This window comes from Ambystoma mexicanum, chromosome 1p (assembly GCF_040938575.1).
Source record: "Ambystoma mexicanum isolate Mex_15411 chromosome 1p, UKY_AmexF1_1, whole genome shotgun sequence".
Classification (NCBI taxonomy): Eukaryota; Metazoa; Chordata; class Amphibia; order Caudata; family Ambystomatidae; genus Ambystoma; species Ambystoma mexicanum.
Genome location: NC_090921.1, coordinates 659,190,685 through 659,217,073, shown reverse-complemented (window position 1 = coordinate 659,217,073; position 26,389 = coordinate 659,190,685). Strand labels below are relative to the sequence as shown.

General features: G+C 45.7%; 1 protein-coding gene across 3 annotated transcripts in view; it reads right to left on the bottom strand.

The window, feature by feature from the left end:
* Positions 1-26,389, bottom strand: part of PRPF3 (pre-mRNA processing factor 3) — a 1,104,158-nt gene that overhangs the window by 585,065 nt on the left and 492,704 nt on the right. For all 3 annotated transcript variants that reach the window (XM_069649724.1, XM_069649725.1, XM_069649726.1), the window contains exon 11: positions 20,345-20,488. In XM_069649724.1, coding sequence (XP_069505825.1) covers positions 20,345-20,488 — 144 coding nt within the window. The remainder of the gene's footprint in view (positions 1-20,344; positions 20,489-26,389) is intronic.

Sequence of the window (26,389 nt, the reverse complement as noted above, 5' to 3'; positions counted from 1 at the left end):
ACGGGCCATCTCAGTGTCAGTCTTAATGGCCTGCAACAACTCGTCGACCGCCTTCCCAAAGAGGTTGTCCCCGTCGAAGGGCATGTCCAGTACCCTCATCTGGACCTCCTGACGGAAGTTGGTTGCTTTCAGCCAGCCACGACAACGGAGGCAGACACTGTCCATCTGCAAAAACCCTGTGTCTGCGACGTCCAGGGCCCCTGTGATGGCATGGCCCAATGCCAACTGCGCCTCCTGGAGGATGGAAAATGCCTCGACCTGCTTGTCGTCGGGTAGGAACTCCAGCAGTGGGGCCCATTTTATATCAGTACCCTGTCCTATCTGGCAGAGGACACCAACTTTGGGCAGCCTCTGGCTGGCCCCCGGCTAAGGGACCAAGGGCAGCTCCCGAAGAAGCAGCTCGAACCCGTGTTTGCCCTCAATCAGCAGCGACTGAGAAGGTAACTGGTCTGGCTGGGGAGTACAGCAATGACTGTATTCCATTAAAACCCTCCCACTCTTATTAACTTATATAACATAGCACACCGATGTTAACCAGCTAGTAAGTTGTTTTCCAATCACTGTTGTATTCTAATTTTAGGTGGTTCTCCATTTACTGCTCCATCTCAAATGTAGGCATTTTGTTCCCCTCTGGAACTGTGTGCCAGTTCTAGGTGTCTCCCCACTGCTACTGTGTTTCAAATCTAGGTGTTCTTCCCTTAGCTGCTTCAGACCAGAGGGGAGTGCAGCAAAGGTGTCGTATGAATGGGAGGGGTCATTTTTGAAACCTAGGGTGTACCCTTCGCTACAGAGGGTCAAAGGGGAAACGGAGCAGGCAGATGGGTCCGACTTAAATTGGACACTGCGAGAGGGCCCTAAAATGGAAACAGAGGAGAGAGGCTCCTGATCTCTGAACGGATAGACCACAGGGCACAGAGAACACATCCCCCATGGAGGAAACCATGGGGGTGGTAATTTCTGCACACCATAAAGTACTAAAGGGGAAGGGATATGGCCGTCACTTTGTCGGAACTCTGAGGGTAGCAAAGGTACTGCTACTAAATGAACCTACTGGAAACCTACTAGAAAAACAATTCTGCATACACCATAGGGCTGGTAATGCAGCACACTAGAATGTACGATCGAGGAAGGGGTATGGGACCCAGTTAGAACAGCAGTGGTAGGATGGGGTACTACCACTAACCAACCCTACTAAAAACTTACCCTTCTGCATACACTGCTCAAACTCTGAACTAAACGCAATAATACCTCTAGAGCACGCACTTCACTACATCACAACAATGAAAAAAATATATAGCCTCGCCCAACAGCACATTTTTGCTATCAACCGAAAAAAAACACCAACACTCAGTGAACGGTGTCAACCGAACTAAAGCTGCCAACAGCACATCCCAGCTCTCTTGCTCTTTTCTCCCGCTCATTTATACCAACTTGCCCCTCCAAACCCCATCTTTACACATCCAGCAGAGCGCCAAGACACTACACAGGTGGCAACATTGCGCGGTATAAGAAGCTTTAACCTAACATATGCAGTCCCACTGCAGGATACAGGCCAAAAAAAAGCATCAATAAAGGAGTGTGAGACGTACGTACTTCCTTTTACATCATTTAAGCATAGGTGAAAGCAGACTTCAGCCTTCACATCTTCTAGACTGCAACACTTTGCTGACACATCGCCAAACACAATGCAGAGATCCACACAGTCCGTGTTAACTTTCCATGGTCAGGGCTGCCACACCACCGTAGTCGACTTATTGTTACACTTGTGAACCTCAAACACCAGCTCCCCAGCAGACTGCTACCAGCACTCCCACTTAGTGCGCTTCGCACTCAGAGCCGTTTTAATATGAGCCAGGTGTTAGAAATGAGGCTCTCTCGGAACGCCTGCAGGAATAGTCAAGGTTTCAAAACACTCCTCTGACCAGCAAATTATTAATGGTTTGTCCATGTATTTCTTCTTCCTCCTTTATCCATGATACAGATCTTAAGTGACTGTTTAAAGCTGTAAATCCATTCTAAAGCACTGAAGAAGCTCACACGCAAGGAACAAGATACCTACCTGTGACTCCTGTGCTCCAGCATGGGCCTTGCATGGATTCACATGCTCATGAATATGCCCGGTCAGGCTGGGAATCATCGGTAAAAAAGAAAGGTGTTAAGGTTTAGAGTGAAAACTGTTCATCGCCTCCATAACCAATCCCTGCCTTTTGGGTCATACCACCCCTAGCCAATGACACTAATCTTCCTAAGCTCCACCCCTGGTGGCAATTTTCATATTTGGTAGAGCATGTCAAGTGGCAGTATGAACCAAGAAGAGTCTAAGAGGGGAAGAAGGGTGCTGGAGAAGGAGTTTGAGGTAAGCAACCTGTTCCTTCGCCAGCATGGGGTCTTGCATGAATTCACATGCTCATGAATAGGAGCACACAGCAGTACACAACGACGGGGTGTGGCAAGGCTCAACAGAAGCAATACACTTACCCTGGAACAGACTCAACTCAAGTAAACAGGTTGCGTAGCACTTTTTGGCTGACCGGGACTCCTCCCTGGAATCCATGTTGACGCAGTAGAATCTTGTGAAGGCGTGGGTGGACCCCACGTAGCAGCCCTGCAGAGGTTGAGCACAAACACCATAGAGAAACGCTGTCGTTGCTGCGATGGCTCTGGTGGAATGGGCTCTCGGCCAGCCTGGAAAAGGTCTGTTTTGTGAGACTATGCGTGCATGATGCAGCCGAGAGCCACCTGGCAATTCAAGCCTTAGACAGGGTCTTCACGTGACCCACAGGTCCGAATATCCTTTGTGCATGCCACATAAAACTTCAAGGCACGAGCAAGGCCCAGCGAATGCAACGCCCTTTCAGCAGGAAAGAAAACTGGCAGAACCAAAGGCTTGTTGAGATGGAACTCAGAGGGAACCTTCTGCATAAGGGTGGGGTGGGTCTGCAGCATAACCCTTTTAGCATGGAAGGTCAAATATGGCTGATTGCAGAAGAGGGCCTGGATCTCCCCGTCCGTCTAGCCGAGGTGATGGCCACTAGGAAAGCAGCCTTCCATGAGAGAAGCGTCAGGGGGGCCCGATGCATTGGTTCGAATGGAGGCCTCATGAGCTAAGTCAAAACCATGTTGCGCTTTACAGGCGGGAAAGCCCTGAAGAGGAATTTGAGGAAATCCTTAACAAGCCTGTGCAACCACAGGAGTGCTTTCTAGGCGCCCGGGTGTACAGTGATGTGGCAGCCAAACACACCTCGATAAGAGGCGTGAGCCAGGCCAGCAAAAACATATGCAGGAGGAGCTGCGGAGCTGTGATTTGCATGGGTGTAATCTTCCGAGTCCTACATCACACTGAGAAGCACTTCGATTTGGCACCATAAGACAGCGTAAAGGAAGCTCTGTCCTTGGGTAGGATCTTTTTGCATTCCACCGGCAGGGAATAATGCCCAAACCCTAGGGCTGCAAGAGTCTGGCTGTGAGGCTCAGTAACGCTGGGTGACAGTGCAGTATTTTTCAGTTTTCACTGGACAGAAGATGGGGAAGTGGGGGCAGTCAGGTGGACCGAGACACCGAGATCGAGCAGGTCCAGGTACCAGATCTGCCATGACCACACCAGTGCAATGAAAGTCACCCTTCAATGGCAATGTCTGAGTGTTGAATCACACGTAGCAGGAGCGGAATCGGGGGGGAAGAGTACAGAGAGCCCATTGTTAGGCAGAATCCTGTGCAGTTCCCTTAGGGAGCACTACAGAAGATTAAGACTAGAGGTATGAGCAATAAATCTCCTTTGGTATCAGTCTGTAGCACAAAGATTTAGTTGGTAGCTGTGGCTAAGCAGTCAGATCTATCTCAAGAGGGAGATGAGCAGTATTCAGGGTTTATACAATAGGACTACAGTGCGATGGTACAAGGAAACACTGACCAAAGCTTTGTATTAAAAAGAATATATATATTTATTTTACACACTTCTAGTTCAACATTTCAATCACAGTTAATAAAGCAAGTTAAAATCAGTCAAGAAAAGTATGCACAACTCCCTAGTTAAATTGTAGACAAGTTTGAGCAAGAATGAAAACTGACCAGAACGGCACAGAGAAAACCAAACACAAATGGCACTCTAGCAATTTCTACAAGGAGCAAAGATTAGGTGAAGACCCAACCATACAGCCGCTCTCTGGAGTCCCAAATTGGGTTCTATAGTAATTGTAGTTCTGCTCAATGTGAATCCTTTTGTTCAAATTCTTAATGAAATATGAAAGTCAAATGGTGGTTTTCCATCAAGTGAAAAGTATTTATTTTATACAAAGAGGTGGCAATTAGCCACCAGAATATTCTTCATGAGGAAGAAATAACCATTAATCATTCTATCCGTAGACTTCTATTGTGCCAATGCATTTCGGAATATAACATCCTTCATCAGGGCAAGTCTAAAAGGTGATTTTCACATGTAATTATATCAACCATTTCGTAGTTATTACACAATTAAACAAATTTCCATATTTCAACAACACAAATATATCAACATTAACAGTCATCATCCACATAATTGAAAAAGTAAAATAACACATACCGGGCCACGTAATGAGCCGGAACAGAAGGTAGATCCAAAAAAAATTAAACAAGAAAAACAAATCAATATGCAGGTAAGTCAAGACATCTTGTAACTAAAAATGGAGGTAATCGGGTCTTTACCTGATTTCGGTGAGTAATGGCGGAAACTATTTTCCGGAGTGCAAGCTGCTTCCACCAAGTGCGGAAAGCAGGTGCTGTAAACGGTAAGAGAAAAAAACCCTATAAGAGACTTATTCTAGGTGTGCCTAATCACTAATAGTAAACTCGGGTGGTAGCTTACCCTATGTGGAGAACGAAGCAGAGGAGTTCTCCCTGTGCCTACTGAAAGCAGACTGTCTTCGTTGCTTCGGCGCGTTGCCGAGCAACCTGAATTTTGTAGGACACGTGATTGAGGGCTGAGTGCCTACCTTGTTTAGACACGTTGCCGAGTAACCCGGCATGTGATCACGGCTCCAAGACAAATATCAGGAACCTGTTCGATGAATAGCCTATAATCAGGTCTTATTCAGCCAGCTCCTGTATACAGGATTCAACATTCTAATAAAGATTAATCTCAGTACAGACCCCTGTTAACACCAGAAAGACGTGAAATCCCCGTGGTGCCCACTCAATTTTGCTTCCTGCTTCTTTTCCTTCCCTCCATTGGGAGACACACAGCAGTGGCGGCACACAATTACAAAGGAGATCACCTTATACATTGAATATGTCATTTGAGGACATCGAAGGTCTATCTAGTAAATGTGCAGAAACTTTAGGTTTCTCGACTGAGGAAGCATCAGCCATTCTTGAACTCATTAGCGAAACGTCAATTGGTGCACATGGTTCTACACCAAAAGATCCGGCCAAACGGATCAAACAATTGGAGTATCTTATACGTAAAGAGATAAACAGGAAATTACACGCAATAACCCTTGGAAGATATTTCAAAAACCAACGTATCCCAAGGGGGCTTCGCATACAGCTCCGACCGACTTTGTGCAAAGAGAGCAGAGAATTTGTCCGAAGGTGGGAATCTATACTCAATAAATGTTCATTGGATCTGATCTTGCTAACTATCCAAGAGTTATCAAAGAATCTAACAACCCTGAGGACGGAAATTGAGGAAATAGAGAAAGAATTAGTTGATACACTTGGAAGAGAAGATTATGATAACATACTACTAGAGGTCAATACTAAACTTGAGGACTACAAGTCTGAATTAGAGCAAAAGAAGATCAAGAAATTTAGAAGAGATACCTATGATTACATTAATGACGAGGTATATACCTGGATGGATAAATACAGCCAAGCTGCACCGAAGAAATCATTTAAATACACATCCGACAACACCTCCAGTTCCGATTCAGAAGCCCAAAGAGAATTCGATATTCCAGCAGAACAAAACATAGAGAACCTCACACAGACAACAAGCCCTTCCACGCGAGCCCCACCCGCTGTATCTTTTTTAGGCGCTCGTCGAAAAGAACCCGCAGGGGGAGGAGGCAACGCAAGAAACAAACCCTTAACGAGATTACAACACAAGAAAAGTTAGTGGTTAACATTTCAGATAGGAGACTCAACAAGGCAGAAGAGGAGACTCTACAGAAAGGTTTAAGCTTCGTACCGACTTACGGTACCACCTTGTTTGACACAAAGATAGAACTTTATAAGTTTGTTCGCAAACTCAAACTGAAAGTCTTCTTCAACGAACTAGAGACCCATGAGAATCCGACCGAGATTCCAGATTTTCAAGAATTTAGAGTTAAAAGCGGATTCGTTCCACCAATTACAGTACCATCCATAGAAATATTTCAGAGATTAGTTACCCGGGACCTCGAACGTATAAGCTACAGAAATCCTAGATATAGGAATTTGAAACCACACGAGATGAGATTGATTAGAGATCTATTTAGTGACAAGAGCATTACCTTTCGCCCTGCAGATAAGGGAGGAGCCCTGGTTATTCAGAATTTTTGTGACTACGACGCTGAATGTAGAAGACAGCTTCAAGACCAGACCACATACGCGAGTTTGGATCATGACCCCACCCTCTCGATCAAGCAGAATCTGAAGAGCCTCCTAACGAAGGCATTTGAATTGGATTGGATTAACGAGCATACACAGAAATTTCTCTTGAATGAACACCCAAGGATCCCCAACTTTTATACATTACCGAAGATCCATAAAGACGCCATGAAACCACCTGGTAGACCAATTGTTGCAGGGATAGAGAGTATTAACCAACCCTTAGGAGTTTATATAGATTTTTTCCTACAGCCCTTGATACAAAAAACTAGCACTTACACAAGGGATACCACCCACTTCCTGCAGAAACTGAACTTATTGACACCTGCGCCTGAAGATCTGATGTTCACTATAGACGTGAAAAGTTTATACACCTCCATACCCCATGATCTGGGGATGGAAGCAGTAGAATGGTTGCTACTGAAAGCACCTGAGATACGTGCCCAAAAAGAATTTATACTGGCATTATTACAATTTATTGCTGAGAACTCCTATTTTCAGTATGGAAATCAATTTTTTCTACAGGTAGCAGGGACCTCGATGGGAGCTACTATGGCACCCTCATATGCCAACAGCTTCATGCACAAATTTGCAACTGACCATGTATTAAACAAACAAGAATGGAAGAATGACATTCGTCTATGGACGAGATACATAGATGATATCTTTGGGATTTGGAAAGGTACAAAAGAGTCTTTTGAAACTTTCTTCATGTATCTGAACAATATCGACCAGGGGATACAGTTCACCAGAGAGTTCTCATACGAAATCATAACATTCCTTGATGTACAAGTTCACAAGAAATCTGCATGCTACAGCACTTCACTATTTCGGAAAACGACAGATCGAAACAATCTCCTGCATTGCCTTAGCTTCCACCAGCCGAGTTTATTGAAGAACCTGCCATATAGCCAACTACTGAGAGTCAAGAAAATAGTCAGTGATCCTGAAGATTACAGGACACAACAGATGGAAATGAAAGAGAAATTTCTGGCTCGAGGATACAAGCAGGATGAACTTGATCAGGCATCAGACAGAGTTGATGCTTTACCTCGGGAGACCCTTTTATTAGAACAGAATTCTAAAAGAAAAAGAGAATTGAAGTCACCGGTATTCGTATCTAAGTTCTCTACACAAAGCATAAAGATTAAGAAAACTATTATGAAACATTGGGAGATTTTCAAAAATGATACCCGAGTTCAAGATATCTTTAGTGAAAAACCAATTTTTGCATACCAACGAAGTAGGAATTTAAGAGATGAATTGGTACAAACAAAACCAACAGTGAGAAAACTAACGACACAGCGAACTGGGACTTTTCCATGTTTACAGTGTGTTAACTGTGATTTTGTTATAAAAGGAAACTCCATTAACCATCCAAGGACGGGACAGAAGATTTCGCTCAAGACTTTTGCCACATGTGACAGTAGCAATATCATTTATGGTATTAAATGCCCTTGTGGGAAATTCTATGTAGGACAGTCGACACGAACAGCTAAGTTGAGATGGGGAGAGCATCGGTCATGCATACGTAATGCAAACATTAATTCAGCCGTGGCTCGGCATTGGATCTCCAGTGGACATAATGTGTCACAAATAAGATTTGTGATTTTGGAAGCACTTACCAAAAATAGCCCTCACGAAGATTTAGGCCAACGCTTGAATCGCAGAGAGACTTATTGGATCGACAAACTGGGAAGTCTGGCACCCAATGGGTTAAACAAGGAGATCAACTACCACTGTTTTCTCTAATTGCGTTCACTTTAATTGTGTTTTACCTGATTGTTTGTGATATCTAACATCGTTTGGTTTAAATTGACACCAATACTTTAATGTATTTGAAAAAGTAATGATTTACATGAATTAAATGTTCTCCATGCTGCGCATCCTGGAGCTCTTCCAGGACCCAAGGTGCCGTCTGTCTAGACGACACCACTAGCGGCATGTAAACACTCGTTTCCATATATAGTACAGTCCTTGAGCTGACCCCTAGGTTCCATCCATCCTAGTTAGGAACGCCCATTATTATAGTTTTCAGTAATTGTTCTTAGTATTTTCTCTATGTCTATGGACTATCCACATATTACGCTTTTAAGGTGTTGACTTTTTTCGCCTCTACCCCAGGAGGGCCACTAAGTAAGCAATTTTGATTATAGGCTATTCATCGAACAGGTTCCTGATATTTGTCTTGGAGCCGTGATCACATGCCGGGTTGCTCGGCAACGTGTCTAAACAAGGTAGGCACTCAGCCGTAAAATCACGTGTCCTACAAAATTCAGGTTGCTCGGCAACGCGCCGAAGCAACGAAGACAGTCTGCTTTCAGTAGGCACAGGGAGAACTCCTCTGCTTCGTTCTCCACATAGGGTAAGCTACCACCCGAGTTTACTATTAGTGATTAGGCACACCTAGAATAAGTCTCTTATAGGGTTTTTTTCTCTTACCGTTTACAGCACCTGCTTTCCGCACTTGGTGGAAGCAGCTTGCACTCCGGAAAATAGTTTCCGCCATTACTCACCGAAATCAGGTAAAGACCCGATTACCTCCATTTTTAGTTACAAGATGTCTTGACTTACCTGCATATTGATTTGTTTTTCTTGTTTAATTTTTTTTGGATCTACCTTCTGTTCCGGCTCATTACGTGGCCCGGTATGTGTTATTTTACTTTTTCAATTATGTGGATGATGACTGTTAACGTTGATATATTTGTGTTGTTGAAATATGGAAATTTGTTTAATTGTGTAATAACTACGAAATGGTTGATATAATTACATGTGAAAATCACCTTTTAGACTTGCCCTGATGAAGGATGTTATATTCCGAAATGCATTGGCACAATAGAAGTCTACGGATAGAATGATTAATGGCAATTTCTTCCTCATGAAGAATATTCTGGTGGCTAATTGCCACCTCTTTGTATAAAATAAATACTTTTCACTTGATGGAAAACCACCATTTGACTTTCATATTTCATTAAGAATTTGAACAAAGGGATTCACATTGAGCAGAACTACAATTACTATAGAACCCAATTTGGGACTCCAGAGAGCGGCTGTATGGTTGGGTCTTCACCTAATCTTTGCTCCTTGTTGTAATTTTGGGCCTGGGTGTCTCCAGGTCTTATTCAGCCAGCTCCTGTATACAGGATTCAACATTCTAATAAAGATTAATCTCAGTAGAGACCCCTGTTAACACCAGAAAGACGTGAAATCCCTGTGGTGCCCACTCAATTTTGCTTCCTACTCTAGCAATTTCTCACAAGGGAGGGAAAGGACAAGTTATACAGGAATATCTTCTTAGGCACCTTAGCAACACTTCACAAATTTATTGGGAACAAGTTTAGGCAAGGCAGTACTTTAGCATCGAGAATACTTAAATGAAAACCAAGCAAAATGGCACTTCACAAGTTTTAAAAGTGGGAAGGAAAAGGTGGTTATAAGTAGGTGCAACAACAGTTCTAATTGAGAAGCAATCTAGAGAAGGCAGTTCTAACAAATTTAGCCAGAGTCAATAGGCCTGTTCCAGAGTCAATGGTACAGGGCAAGGGCCCAGGAGCAAAATGTTCTTGTAGCTGCATTCAGTCTTTGGTGAACGATTCGAAAAGGTGGATTCAGAAGGCGAAAGACAATGTTAGAAGATAGGGGCGGCCAACCCAACAGGTAGGTAAAGGATTTAAAACACCTTTAGCGCTACTGCACAAAAAGGGAGGCCTGGCGGAACAAAGTACCTTAAAATGAGAAGAGGCTCCTGCGGTGGCGATTGTTCCTGGTAGTTCCTGCAGTTCGGGTGATCCTCGTTGTGGAGGAAGGTTCGAGTGACTGCAATACCCAGGGATGAAACCAGCCGCGGTGCTGCCCAACGAATAAAAGGTACGCTCCTTTAAATCGTGGTCCGGGTGGGTGGCTGCCTGGCTATCCGGCCTCCAAGTGCTGGGCGCTGGCGATTCGACCAAGGCATGTCCAAGAAGGCGATTCGCAAACTGGTTGGCCCCACCAGCTCAAGGGAAGAAGGCTCTTTCAGATGAAGATCTCCTCTCGTCGTGTGGAGAAAAGTGGTGAAACGCTGCAGAAGGGCTTCACTGGTGGTTCAGTCTTTGCAGATGTCTTTGGTTTTGCTCCTCTTCGGTTCCCCAGTTCCAGTGGCGACGTCTTGCTCTTCCAGTCCTCAGTACCCTGCTTTTATGCAAAAAGATCCCCATTCATACAGCCAAGCTGTCACTTGCACAGTGGAGTGGTCATCTTGGCGGGAGACCCTCCAGCCTATCAGGTTAGAGTGCGACATGGGCTGCTGCGGCAACCCTGTCCAGGGGTCCTACTCTCCCTCCCACACAATGGACCCACCCTAGACTCGAAAAGGGCGAACAAAGGATCCCCAACCTGCGTTAGTAATTTAGAGAAAGACACGAGAAAGAATTTATATTAAAGTTCTGCCAAATAAAACCTACCGGAGTAAAGTTAATAATAAAATAAACCTGCGGTATGTTAGAGGCTGTCAGAAAAAGTGGTAGCCTCGAACAATGGGAAAATCCCATAGGGAAATATTTGCGGTCGAATATTTTCGGTAGTAACCACTGTCATCAGCCAGAAACTTGAGAGGGACTGTACGGTACCCCCTCGAAAATGAACACCGGGGAAAAACTATTAACCCTTCCCAGTACCTCCATAGTAAGATGGGTTGTACTGGTTTAGTTCATAAAAATTGACTAGTAAAGTCAATGGGGACTTTACATGCCCTGGGAGACCGTCAGTCCCAGGGTATGGAGTCTATGTTTGGGGCTCGCGAGGACACGCCTGTGTTACTGCAATTAGGGTGCTGTGTAACACGTGTAAAAAGATGGTTCCTATGAGGGTGAGATACACGCCATAGACATTAAACACAAAAAATAACCTAGAACACACATAGCAAATATGCCTAAGAGTGGGAAAGAGTCACACTCTTAGCAGGAGAAAAAAACAAACCCTTCAAATCCAGCAAAGCTGCTGGGGGACTCTCTAGGTAAGGGAAATTAGCCATGGGATGAGAATTCTCCCTAACACCCATCCCACAAGAAGGCATCCCCGCAGGCTCCTCGGCTGAGGATACCTGCTGGTGAACCTCTGGCACGAGGAGTTGGCCACCTTTGTGAAGAGGTCGATCTGGGGGTGACACCAATTGTAGAAGAGAAAGGATACTTGCACCTGCTGAAGTTCCCACTTGTGGCAGACCTGAAGCTCCCTGCTGAGCCAGTCTGCAATGTGGTTCTTGGTACCTACAAGATGAAAGAGGACAAGAAACAGGTCCTGAAGAATGGCCCAGTGCCACAGGGACTGGGCTTCCAGGGAGAGAGTGGGGGAGCGCGTCTGTTAGGGAGAATTCTCAGACATGTGCCAATACCCTTCTACCTTAGAAACCCCCAGCTCTTTTGCTGGATTTAAGGACTTGTAATTTCTAACCGGGAGAGAGTGAGCCCTTTTTCTGTGATTTATACTCCGTTTCTTTTGACAGAGACAGCACCATCTTTGCATTCTGACACAGCACCTTCAGTGTAGTGGCACAGGGAAGTCTTAGATTTCCCAAAGGTTTAAATACATTCTCTTGGTGAAACTACTGTTTCCAAGAGCAGTGAAGTGAAATTGACTTTACTTACATTTTGCAACTTTCTAGACCCAGAACACAGTATCTTACCATAGGGTGCTGAAGGGGTTACTTAGTACCCCTTTTGTCTAGTTTCTCATGTAACATTTTTATGTTACCCTTTCTACAATTAATGGCTGGTGGCAGTGGTTTACTTTTTACTACTGTGCGCTTTTACCACGGGATGCGTTTGCAGCTGCAGTAAGGCACCCACGGATGCCCATCTTGTCAAAACGGTCCGGTTGTCTTTTTCACCATTTCTTGTCGGAAAGGTCCTTCTTGAGATTTACTCTGCGCGCCAAACCAGGTTTGGTCCCTTTGTTCCTTTTGCCTTTGACGGGAAGCCCGCCTCTGGCTCCAGTTTGTCTGTCAGGGGCAGGAAGTGAGAGGTGCCCGAAACTCCCTGTGCTTAATCACCATTGGCTACAGCAATGCACCCAAAGGTGATTGGCCGGGTGGCTGTCCTTGGAGGACAGCCACCCTGCCGTGTGATTGACAGCTAGGCTGGAATGAATGGGAGAAACCTGCACAAAAGGCAAGACTTTTTGGCTTGGAAGGCAGAGTCGACCACTGGAAGGTTTAAAAAGTACTTACCTGTTAATGAATTATTTGTTTTATTCCCCAATCTAACCTTTGCCCAAACTCAGTATTGCTCTAAAGGTACCAGTGATGAATCGATGTCCACAGTGTCCTAGCTATTTAAGTCATCTGAGGGTGTAGGAAGTGTCTGTGTGCCATCCCCAATGTGTATCATCTGGTTTAGAGACACTAAGTGTGTTTTGAAGTGTATTATAATCGTTACATATTTTGCTGCCTTCTGAAGGTTTATATAAACAACGGTTAAATAAATTGTTTAATCAAGAACTCCTGATCAAGGTTTCTTGATAAAACAATTATTAATTTATTTAACAGAGTAAGCCTTCTCCAGAAGGGAGCAATATAAAGCAATACACAAATACACTTCAAAAATACACACTCTTAGTCTTCTAAATCAGTATGTACCCTATTGGGATGGGCCACAGACACCATCTACACCCTCAGGTGAATTCAATAGTTTGAGTGCTGGGGAAATTAACATATCACTGTTGCATTTAGAATCAGACTTAGGAGTAGGTCAAAGGAAAAGGTTATTAGAACAAAACAAGAGATCAACCAAATATTCTGAAGCAGGTAAGTACTTTTGGCAACCCCAATGTAAAGTTAGCTAACCCCTTCCTGGAAGGAAGGCACAACAATTAAACAGAGGAGAGAAGAGTAATTCAGGGAGCCAGGCCAGCCAATGTTAAGTTAGCAAAAGTCAAAGTGAATGAAGCACTTCTTGCAGGCAAGTAAAAGTCTTTTTAGAATAAGAAGAAATCAAAGTAGGGCCACAAGCTGATTAGGCTTGTGAGGATAAGAAGCTGTTGGCAACTTTACAGATGCAACAAAGACAAGTCTTCAACGAGGACAAGTGCTGTTACACAACAAGAGGTAAGTTCTCTTAGAATGTACAGTACCTTTAGGTTGACGAAAAGTGCAGCAGATGGCTTCTGTTCCTCTGCAGCTCTGCAAAGCCTGCTGTATCTGGGCCTCAGTCGAGGGAGGACGTCTGAGGACTCCTGCACTGCACTGGGATGGTCACCGATGCAACCGGCAATCTTCAAACAAGTGGCACTTTGGTGTTTCAGCTCCTCGCGTCTACCGCAAATAGCAACACTGCGGTTCCTGGCTGTCAAGGTGGGCATTCCTTGCATCTGGGGTCCAGCACTCTGTTGAGGTGGCTCAGTCAGTCCTGCTTCCTGGAGCTCTTGGCCAGCTTAAAAGCAACACACACAATCTGGTGTTCCTCTCCCTGGCTATGCGGTTCCAGCAGCAACTGCAGTGGAGTTGATCGGTCCCACCAACTTCAAGGGGAGAAGTCGTCCTAGCAGGGCTTCTCTAGTCGAAATGAAATTGGAGTTTCAGCACAGCAGCAGGGCTTCATTGGGCAAACCAACAGTCCAGGAGTTGCAGCCGTCTCTTCCAAGTTATTCTTTGGATTCCTTTGTCCAGTGGTCGACTCTGCCTTCCAAGCCAAAAAGCCTCGTCTTTTATGCATGTTTCTCCCATTCATTCGAGCCTAGCTGTCAGTCAGCCAGCAGGGTGGCTGTCCTTGCCGGAGAGCCAGCCGGCCAATCACCTAAGAGTGCATTCCTAAGAGATACAATAGACAATTATCCATACAATAATAATGAAAAATATATTGAGAAAAAAAAATTAATAATAAAATTCATTAAAAGGAACAAAGGAACCATACCTGGTTTGGCTCGCAGAGTAAATCTCAAGAAGGACCTTTCCACAAAGAAAAGGCAAAAAAGGAAGACCAGGGCCATTTTGACAAAAATGGCACCCATAGGTGCTTTACTGAAGCTGCGAACGCAGCCCGCGGTAAATGCACACCATGGTAGTTAAAAGTAAACCACTGCCACCAGCCATCCATCAAGGAAAGGGTAGCATAAAATTGTTACATGAGAAGCTAGACAAAGGGGATACTAAATAACACCTCCAGCACCCTATTGTAAGATAGATGTGCTGGGTCTAGAAAGTTATAAACTTAAGTAAAGTCAATTTCACTTTACTGCTCATGGAAACAGTAGTTTATCCAAGAGGAGGTATTTAAACCTTGGGAAATCTGAAATACTTCTCTGTGCCACTGCACTGAAGGTGCTGTGGGACACAATGTAAAAGATGATGCCTATGGAGTTTGTCCGACTCCACATCCAAAAGAAACAGAGTTCAAAATCACATTAAAATACGAGAGTGGGGGGAAAAAGGGTATCACTCTCTCCAGGTTAAACATTCAAGTCCTCAAAATCCAATTAGCAGATTTCTGAGAATTCTCCCTAACACCGCCCTCAATTCCAGAACGTGGATATGCAATAAGACCTCCGTGAGGGACCACAGGCCTTTCACTTGGAACTGGTTCAGGTGAGCATCCGACCCGACCTGGGAGGCATCGGTCTCAATCGTATACCAAAATTCTGGTTCCACCAGGGGCATGCCCCTTACGAAGTGGCCCGAGTGAGTCCACTGCCACACAGCGTTCGCCAGAGACCGGGAGATGACCACCCTCTCTGACCAGGAGCCGTGGATCTGTGACCACCTTGGAGCGAGAGAAACTCCTGCACAGGTCGCATGAAAAGACAACAATTCAGGATGAGTAGGATGCAGGACGCCATGGTGCTGAGAAAAGACATGTACACGCGGACCGTGACTCAAGTTCCCGGTACAAACAAGCCTGACATGGACAACAACTTCTCTATCCTTTCCTTTGACGGCTTGACTTGATTGAGTGCCGTTTGGAAATGAATCCCCAGAAAAACCAAATCCCTTGAGGGTGGCAGACAGGATTTGCCGAAGTTGGCTGCAAAGCCCAGACACTAACAGGAACATAGCTGCACTGAGCGATTCCGACATCCGTTGACTAGTCGCTCCCCTGACCAACCAGTCGTCCAGGAACGGATAAACATGGTATCCTTGTCTGCGGAGGTAGGCCGCCACCGGAGCCAGGCACTTAGTGAATGTCCTGGGAGCTGACTTTAGGCCAAAGGGAAGAACCCGAAACTGGTAATGTTTGTCGCTGACCATGAACCTTAGAAACTTGCAATGCCTGGGGTGTATGGGGATGTAATAATATGCATACTCAAGATCCAATGATGCCAGAAATTCCCCCGGCTGAACCGTCCGAATGATGTCTTGCAACATTAGCATCCTGAACTTTTGGCATTTTACATTTTTGTTGAGCGGCTGCAGGTCCAGAATGGGGTGCCATTTTCCATTCGACAAAGAACCAGTAGTATGTTCCTCTTCCCGATGCCGGGACCATCTTGATAGCCCCCTTTTTGCAGCACCAGACATCTCCTGACGCAAAACCTGCAGGTGTGGCTGAGCTCTTTTTACCAGTGTAATAGGGAGTTGCGGATGCCTGAATTCCAATGAGTGGCCGTATTGGACTGCATCGAGCACCCATCTGTCCGTCGTGATCAAACGCCACTTTTCGAGGTGTTGCGCCACCCTCCCTCCTAGACGACTGCCCTTTCTCTACGAAGGCTTGTCCACCACCTTGTGCTGAACCTCTGGCCGGTAATCAGTACAACGAAGCCAGGCCTGCCACCGGAGAACCACCCTATTAATCTGGTAAAAGCCAGACTGCCAGGTCGACCGCAATATTAATACTACGGTTGGTCGCTTCCTCCCCCTCACAAACCAAAAGCATGGCCTCCTTCCGCTGCTGCTCTGGCAGGTGGTCCAACAGAGGAGCCAATTTGTGCCACATCTCGCAGTTGTACCGCGCAATGATAGCTAATGAGTTGGCCACCTTGACCGTAGTAGCACCCACTGCGAGTGTGAGGACCTTTTTTCCATGCACCTTACGGCCTTAATTTAGGGGGGAGTTGCACACTTGTGCTGGGAACAAGCCTTTCTACTTGCATTCGAAACCACAGATTCCGGAATGGACTGTGACGTCAGGCACTTTGGAGTTGACTCCGGCGTATTGAACTTCTTCTCCAGGCGGCCCTTGACCACAGGCTCCGTAAACAGGTGGTGCATTGTCCGAAGTCCTTCCTTCCACACGTGGTCCAATATGGGGATCGAGAGGACTGCCTTTCGCCTCTTCCCCATATGGTCAAACAAAAAAAGTCTTTCTCCTCCTCTGCGATGAGGCTAACCTTGTGACAGGCATTAGCCATCATTGCATGAAAGGGTCCAATATCATTTGGCAGAGATGGCTGGGCAGGGCCACTCTGAGCATCCAGATCAGGATCAGTATCCCAGGTATCCACCCGTCTGGGCTACGATGAGATCGTCGAGAGAGTGTCCTGCGGAACGCCATCTGGCTCAAACTACACTAGGTCCCCTTCTTGATCCCTCCGAGGCAGGGTGAACGTCCTGGGACATGGCAGGGGGTGGATATACCGGGGAAGACACTCTGGGCTGAGGCCACTACTGCGAGGGGTTGCCGATACATCCTTCTGACGAGGAATGGTAGTTAAATTCTCTAGCAACGGAAGAGCCGGCACCTGAGGCACAGGAAGCCGGGCATCCAACTGGCCAGGAGCGATGGCAACGTCGTAAGAACCTGCATCGAGAGTACTGAGTGCGGATTGACCAGAGGATATCGATGCGGGACAGCCCCCAGGCCCTGTGATGTGGATAGAAGAACAGGCTGCAGACCCAACATCGAAGGATGCCTTTCCTCCTCCGGATCTCAAACTCCTAGGCCGACGGTGGCTCATGTTGGAGAATATCCATCGAGAGTATGGACATAAATGCTCCCCCCCGACTGCCACATTGTATCTCTAGAAGATGACAGATCCACATCGACCACCAGCTTCGCCGTGGTTTCTGCACTTCAACTGTTGCTGACGAGGTGGTCGTCGACAAAGCAGTCAGCAAGGGTGTCAACAGGACCGTTACCAATGGGGTCGACGGGATCGTCAACGGGGCCATAGATGTTAAAAGCCGTTGGAGGTTCCCTCGTCGAGGAAGACGTCGTTGGTGGAACAGGCGATAACAGACCAGCCGTTGGCGTTGCCTTAGGCAACGACACCTCTTTAGACTGAGAAGAGGCCCACTTGGACAAGGACTTGGAACAGTTATTGGATAACTCATGGCAAAAAGAAGAGTGACGCCTGTCATTGGAAGACGCCTTCTTAGTCATCGAGGACGAATGAGATCTGGACTGGTCCGATGTTGAGGCCTTGTGAGTCGGTTCCACCGGCTTCTGTGGGTGTGAACCCAAGCCCTTCGGGCTTATCTGCCCTTGGCGCCTCACTACTCAGCACCTGCTGTGCCACTGAAGATTCAGCGCCTTTAACCAAATCAGACGCCGGCTTGGCCTCTGTGCGCTGCTTAAGCATTGGGTCTGCCGACCGTCCTCTGGAGCGATGGCTATCGCTTGGCTAAAGAATGGCAACTTGCTTATAAGTCGATGATTTTGGGACTAGAGGCAGAGTCGACCACTGGAGGACAACATCCGACAAACAAGACATGAAGAGACGCCAGCAGCACTCTTCTGGACTGCAAAGTGCCCGGTGAACCCCTGCAGCTGTGCTGACCCAGTATTAGTTTCAACTGGGAAGACCCGCAAGCATCAAAGAAAACTAAATGGCAAAAAGTCTAAATTAGAGGAGAAAAGCAAGATGACTCCCAACACTGAAACATCCAGTAAAAATCTTCTTTTCCTCTCCTTCCCCCCAGAAGCTCACGGTCTCCAGAGCCCTGGTTCTCTCTAAGCTGGACTATTGTAACAGCCTCCATGTAAATCTGCCTGCCTCTACTCTCGGCCCTCTGCAACTTATCCAGAACAGGACTGCGAGACTTGTCCTTAGCCTCAAACCCAGGGATCGTATCTCTCCAGGACTGAAATCTCTGCACTGGCTCCCAGTGGCTGCGAGGATTAAGTTCAAAACCCTCTGCATTGTCCACAAGGCCTTCTGAGGCCTGGGGCCGCAATACCTGCAACTTTCTCTTCCTAAATATCTTCCTTCCCGAGCTCTTCACTCATCTGCATCCAACTCCCTCAGGGTCAGTCGCTTCTCCAAGCAACAAGTTGGTGGTAGATCTCGCTCTTCGGCAGGGGCCTTCCACTGGAACAGCCTTCCTGCCTCCCTGAAACTTGAGGACAACCATCTCCGGAAGCACCTCAAAACCTTCCCCTTTACCTCTGATTTCTCGCCCCTTTACCTCTGCTTTCTCCCCTGCTGATTTCCTGGCAGATGCTGCACTGGTTACTTGGCCACCCTTTCTGATTCTCGGGCCCGCCAGTTGCCATCCTGCACGGCCTCCCTGGCACCCCCTGCATCGGGGGACTGTTTTCTGTATCCCCACTGTCCCCCTACCAGCACTTATATATGCACTTACACATGCCACCAGTGGCCGTTTTTATTTATCTTATTTATTAATTTATCCCACGTACTGCACTTTCCCCTCTCCCTTCCCCCTTGCACTTTTCCCTTTCACCCTCCCCTGCACTTGCGCAATCTGAATGATACCTGGCCTAGTAGGATCGTTGTTCTGTCTACCCTCTAATCCCCTTCACTTGCCTCGTAGCGCCTTGAAACACTTGTGTATAGGCGTGTTATAAATGCCATATCATAAGATGGCCTCCACAGGTGGAGGTCAGGAGGATGAGCGTTTTTGGCCTGGGGCAGTATGACCCAAAAGACAGTGATTGGTTATAGAGGAGCAGAATTGCTTGCTTTTTTTTTTACCGAGGATTCCAAGTGTGATGACGATCCATGCAAAACCCTATGCTGGAGAAAATAAATATCTTGGACACAGGTTGAGTGAAACTCGTTAAGGCCAGCAGTATGATTTATGCATACCTAGATGTCTATGAAGATTATTTTACTGCAATTAAGATCTTGTAATGACAAGATACATTTTAAGATATTTTTGTGATTAGACTTGTAATCCAAGGATAGAATTATCCATAGGAAGGTAGAATGTATTGCTTACTTGGAATGTTATTGATATCATTAATATTTTTTCATATCGTGAATTACCAAAATAAAATAACTAACTTGGAAGGTTACTTTTGATTTCATTGCTATTTTTGCTTATGTAGTTGATTACTAAAATAAAACAAGAGCGCAATAAATCTCAATATTACTGATATTTGTCTGATTAGAAACAAATTAAAATACAAAGCTCATATGAAACTCAAGATACGTGGATGATGGTGAAGAACTGCAATAAGATGGAAGTCAAATGTCAGTGTTCAATATGTCTCTGCCACAATGTACAACTACAACACACTGCATAGTAAAGTTCTCCATTGTTGTCTAATTTGTGGTTTCTATTCATGAGATAGCAAACTAAGTAGGTGGTGTATTGGTTGAGGAGAGAGAAACAAACTAACAACTCTTACCTAGACTATGCTAGCCATTTTCAAATAAACAGACATCTTTTTAAAAGTGGTTTCGTTCCAACTTTTCAGCTCATTTTTTTATCCCTTTGCCTGCTTGACTTTCCTTCACACACAGGACAGGTCAAAAATATGTCTTTTGCCCCAAAAAAAAAAAAACAATCTTTAAAGCTGTGTAGCCTTTTGTCCCAAATTTAAGATTTTGTAATGATATATTTTTTCTAAGAAAATACCAACATTCCAACATTACCGTTCACTGAAGCTTAAAGAAACAATCTCACCTTTTGGCTCTGGAGGTGGCATTAGGCCCAACCTGACTTTCTCTTGCATTTCTTTTTGGGCTTCTCGTCGAGTTTGTCGGCGTAGCTTTTTCTGTTCCTTTTTGGTCAGATAAACTCCAAGAGTCACAGGAGAGTCTGTGTCCACTATCAAGCAGAAAACAAACATTAAACTGGTCAATTTTTAGCATTGAATTATAAAGTTCTCAAACAGATATTGAGTGTTGCAAAATAATAAATCTACCAAGAGCTAGCTCTAATATGAACCATTGTTTAGATGTTCAGCCACTCTCATATAAGGGGTGCCAAGAACTGGAGGTAGAGTCACTTAAAGAACTTCAATTCAGTATAGGGATGATATAGCTTCTGGTCGACGTTTAAAAATGTAGAACCTTCCCAATCCTCAGCCAAAGCCTCTCTAATGTGAAAAAGGCAGAGAATAGGAAGCACCTCCATACATTTATTGTCTGGAGTGAATTGGCCACAGATCAGGCACTGCTGCCAATACCTTACTAATCCTGGTAGTGTGGAAGAATACAGAGAACAGTTAATCCATTAAATCTCAGCAGACTGCTAAGAAGAAACTCTGGCAGGCTAACGTTTAAAAGCATGCCCGAGCACACCAATAGAAAGGATCTGCACCATTCAGTCAGTAGCTACCCACTTGTTGATAGCCAATGGTAAGAATATCTGCACAGCAAGACGTTCAGGCACCTGGTATGTGGATTGGGACTAGACAGTACACAGCCATCCCTCTATCCACACTAACACATATCGCCCGTTAGCCTGTGAAACAGCATTCCATGCAAGGCATTTGCTAATTGGAGAAGGCAGGAATAAGGCCAAAAAACAATATTGCAAAAAAGAAAAAAAAGAAAAAACCTGTGGCATGCTACTTTAAGATACCTTTAGTAGCTGTTAGGAAAGATTTCTCTTTTAGCAACTCTCCCTCGATATTCTATGGACCCACAAACCTTTTTGCTTTTGTTTTTCATCCAGACCAGACTCTTTACGGTGAAGTGAAGCCTTCAGCCTCTCTCTACTGGGCTTTTGCTCGCATTTTATGGGCAAACTCACTGGCCCTTCTCAGGTTGTTAGGACTGATTGTCTATACTCTGGCCTGGTGGACAGATGTATAGAAGGCCAACATATATTGTGACAGCTATAGCCAAACCAGTTCAAGGTAGCAGTGACGAGACGTCTAGGCAAAGTGTCAAGAGGTGGTGAGCTTGTGAAAGGTCCACAATGAGTACACACAAAGAGAATCACAGATTACACTTAGATGGTATGTATAAAAATACAGTTATTTATTTATGGCCAAATATCACTATGAGAAATAACTACTAACAGGTAGAGGTATCACATAACACTAAAAGTTTGCATATATAGCCACTAGAGTAAGACATAATATAAATCAAACCCCTGTAAAAGAAAGTACAGATTAGTTTATGCACTACAGGTCCATAGAGAATAAACCCCAACTTCAAAAGTCCTTCCCTAAATTGGCTTGGCCCGTATGTCCAAATGTCCAGTAAAAGTTCTAACAGTTTTTGATGCAGGAAAAAGTGAAGGTAGGGTCTCTGGGGTCCAGTGACCAGTTCCAAGGGTTGGAGGACAGTTTATTCTAACTAATGGAAGTGTCCCCAACTTTCGGAAGGCTTGCACGAGCAAGCACTGGCAAAGCCAAAGTATAGCAAATGTTTTATAAAAGTTAGGAAAACTTTCAAAGTTAGTTTAGGGCCAGGTAACCACTCTAACTCGCCCCCCGGTACTCTGCTTCTTCCCAGTACTTGGCAGGTCAATGGAAGAAGTTTTGAGGTTGCTTTTCCCACCGTCAGCCTCAGAACTTGATTCGCAGGGGTTGCAGGTTCGAGCTGATCTCCGGTCAGTGTCTTTTGCTGGTGCATGAACTCTCGGATGAAGGATGCAGAAAAACATGATGCAGGACCCGGCTCAAGACTGGGCTCGAATCAGGTAAGCTGTTTTGGATGGTGGTCACCGCAGCATGGTGAAGCAAAGTGACTCGCATGTCGCGGTCAGACTTTCCCTCCTATCTCAGGTCCCCTTGGCGCTAGGATGCCGAAAATACACCGAGGTAAGTCTTGCAGGACAAGCCAAGGATGCCCCCCAGCACCCCCCCCAGTTCCAGGCCTCAACATGGAACGACAAAAGCTCAGAAGCCGAAACTCAGAGCTGGTCAGCCACAGGACGGTCCCGGGACACTTCCAACGACCCTCAGGCAGACATCAGGAATGGATGTTCCCTCCACTCCACGGGTCGCAGCTCCCTCGCAGGACTGCTGAAGATCAATAGCAAGATCTCCAAGACAGCAGCAGAAGTTGGTTGCCAGGCCTCTTTCAGACAGGTCTTCGGTCTCTTTGCGGGTCTCACAGCTGGACAGGAGTCTTGGCTCCTTCAGGTTGTTTGTGGAGTTTTCCTAAAGTTTTACTGGCAGTAAGACTTTAGTAAGCTATCCCAGTGGCTTGTAGATCTCCAACTCATAGTATCAGTCTGTACTAGCTCAGGATCTTGGTAGTGTGGCAGAGCAGTCGGGTTTAAGAGGAAGATGTGAGCTGTAGGAAAGTACTCTTAATCTTAGTTAGACAGGCAAGGAAGCACTTAGACATTTACATAAAATATATATATTATATTTACACAAGAATCACTTTAAATACTTCAGATGTTTACGGTAGACCACTTAGGAATTCTAGATAATACACTTCAAAGGGCACTTTCACTTTTGCTCGCAAATACAATTGACGCAGCTTTAGAAAGGGAAAAGACAAGGTAATATTATCGGTAATTGCACACTAATGCGGTTTTCAACAGGTCATACAGTAATGCAATTAATCTGCAAAGACAAAGAATAGTCACTTAAAGGGAGGAAAATAAGTGGTTAGTGCAACATGAGCAAAGACCAAGGTTCTACAGACTGTTTCTTCGCCTGGCAAGTCTTTAAAGTCCAAAAACACAACGCTAGCTAAAGGCAGTTCCATAGAAGGCTTGACGTCTTGGCAAACATCGAATAATGAAGAGTTCCTGCGGATTTCTTCCAGTGTCTAAAGTTATTGAAGCAGCAAGTTAGCAACTAACAAAGGAGACCTAAAAATAGACTCGAGAAGGGGACACAAGCAGCAGCTTCGGTCAGATGTAGGGGGCAGGGGAGGGATGGTTGCCCTGTACACCTCTACGTGCACTGGAGCGCTCGGGAGCAACTTCTTGGAATCGGGTAAGCAAAACCTTTTTCCCCACAGTACCTTTAGTTTGAAGCAAGTGCTTGTGTTGGCTCCTCCGCGATGTGGCAGGTCTGGGCCCGACCTCCGGATTCCTTAGTCTGGTGACGAAAGGCAGGACGGTGTCTCTCAGCAGCAGTCTCAAGGGAGGACCTGTAGCATGACTTTCAGCAACTTCTTGGTTTACTCTGTGGTTTTGGCACTTTTTCAGCAGCACCAACAAAGGACAGATCTCCCGGTCACACTTTGGTGAGGGGGTCTGGGCGAGTTGGATCGGATCTCTGGAGTGTCCTTACGGACCGAACACAGATTTGGACAGAATCATCCTTTCCACAACGATGCACTTGAAATGGGCAGCAGCTCTGGAAGCTCCTAGGACCCCGAGAGATGGCTCGTTTCAAAGATCGTCTTGGGACTGATTTTTCTCACCAGTCAAAGGGAAGGAGGAGCCCTATTTGGAGCTCCTCTGTCGCCTAGAAAACAGGGTCAAGACAGGAGTGGTTGCTTCACGGTCTTGCAAAGGGTCTGCAGGTGTCTCTGGCCGTCTTCTTTGGTTACTTCTGCTTCCAGTGGTCTACTTGCTTTATTCTCCAGAAGCCTTACCTTTTATACAGTTCCAGCACACACTCCTCTGCAATCTGTCAGCATTTTACAGAAAGGGGCATTTGGCTGTCGAATCAGGACAGCCAGACCCCCTGTGGGAGCTGGTCACTATGCATGCACTATGCATGCACTCTGGCAGACAAAGGACAGGGGGGGTCTGCCTGCCCAGACACTCTGGAGCCTAGGCGAGGATACCGACTGGATCCCATCAAAGGGAAAACACAGACAGACGTACCCCTCCCATAATGGTAGAAGGGCTAACAAAGAACAACCACGCTAGTAATGGCAAATAAATAAGGGAAGCCTGAAGTTGGTACTTGGGTGCCTCCATTGTGCACTACTGATGCTATGGACATAGCCTGCGGTGTAGAAAATACACAACATTTGGTAGAACATGTCCACTGCCACCAGCCATACCTATCCGACTGTCTATGTGACTAAGAAGTCAAAGGAGCAGAGAGAAGGGGGATGCGAAGTATCCCTTTGGCACACCACTGAAGGTGGTGTGTGCCAATCTCTCAGACTATACAGTTTTGGGAGATATATTAACTTTAGTTACTGAAGGATATAGAAAACGAATCTTACAGGAGGACCCTAGGAGTCCCCAGCAACACTGCCCATAAGGAACCGTGAACTGCAGTAGTAAAACAAATGAATGGACTATGGAATAGGAGTAAGGTGGTCACTACGGTGAGTAACCTGGTTATACTCCTACGTCCCGTCCCCTTTCCTCCATACTTATGGGAGATTCCCAAGCACTCTTAACAGGAACTACAGGTGGATGGAAATACCCTTACTGAAACAGGTTCTTCAGCACAGCCTGACCAAACTGAGCATCAGCTCTTGAGCTCATGTCGAGACAATAATGCTTACAAAAAGCAGATGGGGAGGCCCAAGTAGCTGCCCTAGCGATGGACTCCCAGGGGACATATTTCTGAAAAGCAACCGCGGCTGTCTTTGCCCCGCACCAGGTGTGCATGTATACCCTTAGGAGGTTTCAGCCCTGGGACGGTGAAAGACTCCGTGATGCAGGCAGCGATCCACCGAGAAATAGTCGCCTTAGACGCCTGCTTACCCTGAGGGTTACCAAAGGTCACAAAACGTTGAGAAGAACTCCTAAGTTCGGAAGTCCTGTCCAGGTAGAACTTAAGAGCTTTTCTGACATCAAGACAGTGCAGAACCCTTTCAACCTCTGAGGCAGGGTTTCGGAAAAAAGACCGGCAAGGAGATCGACTGATTCAGATGGAATTCAGTTACCACCTTCGGTAGAAAGGCCAGGTTTGTTCGCAAGACTACCTTGTCCTTGTGAAAGACCAAGAAAGGATGCCCCACTGACCAGGCCTGGAGCTCACTCACTCTCCTCGCTGATGTAACGGCGACCAGAAAGGACACTTTCCAGGATAAGTACTTGAGGTCCACCGTGGCCATTGGCTCAAAAGGTTTATGGCACTGCACCGTCAGGACTACATTAAGGTCCACGGCGGATGCGGACTACGAACCGGAGGGTAGAGGCGTGTCAAGCCTGCAAAATGCCTCTTAACCACTGGGTTACTCAGAGAATTAGAACATTGGTCTGTAGAAAGATAAGCGGAAACCGCTGAAAGGTAAGTTCTGCATGACAGAACGTGAACACCCGACTCGGCTAGGGAGGACACAAAGGACAATACTGTGTCAATCGTACCCACCCTTGGATCCAATTGCTTCTCCAAACCCCAATGACAGAACCCGAGCCATTTACTCCTGTATTGGGATCTGGTCGAGGGTTTCCTGGCTGCCTGGATAATACGCATGTTATCCATAGAAAAGTGACGATCACGACGGACTCCTGTGCAAACAGCGCTCGACCACTTAAACGTGTGCATCGCCTTTTGCTAGCACACCACATGTTTCCTCGCAACAATGTAACAGAATTATGACAAAGCCATCTGAAGCAATATTGCTCATCAGATATGACGTTTTGTAAAAAATGAACGTTAAAATTAAATAAAAAATAAAAAAGATGAAAAGATGCAACATGTATTGTGAGCACTAATACATTACAATTTACTTTTTCTGCCTTTTTCAACAGGCGGCAGTATTGATGACAATGCCGGACTAAGCCATAACTTATGTCTAGCTGGTCACATGCTTTTTCAATAAAGGGATGGGAGCCTTCTGAAGATTTACCTACACAGAGGTTACTCGCGTAAGTTCTTAAGCAATTTATATAGTA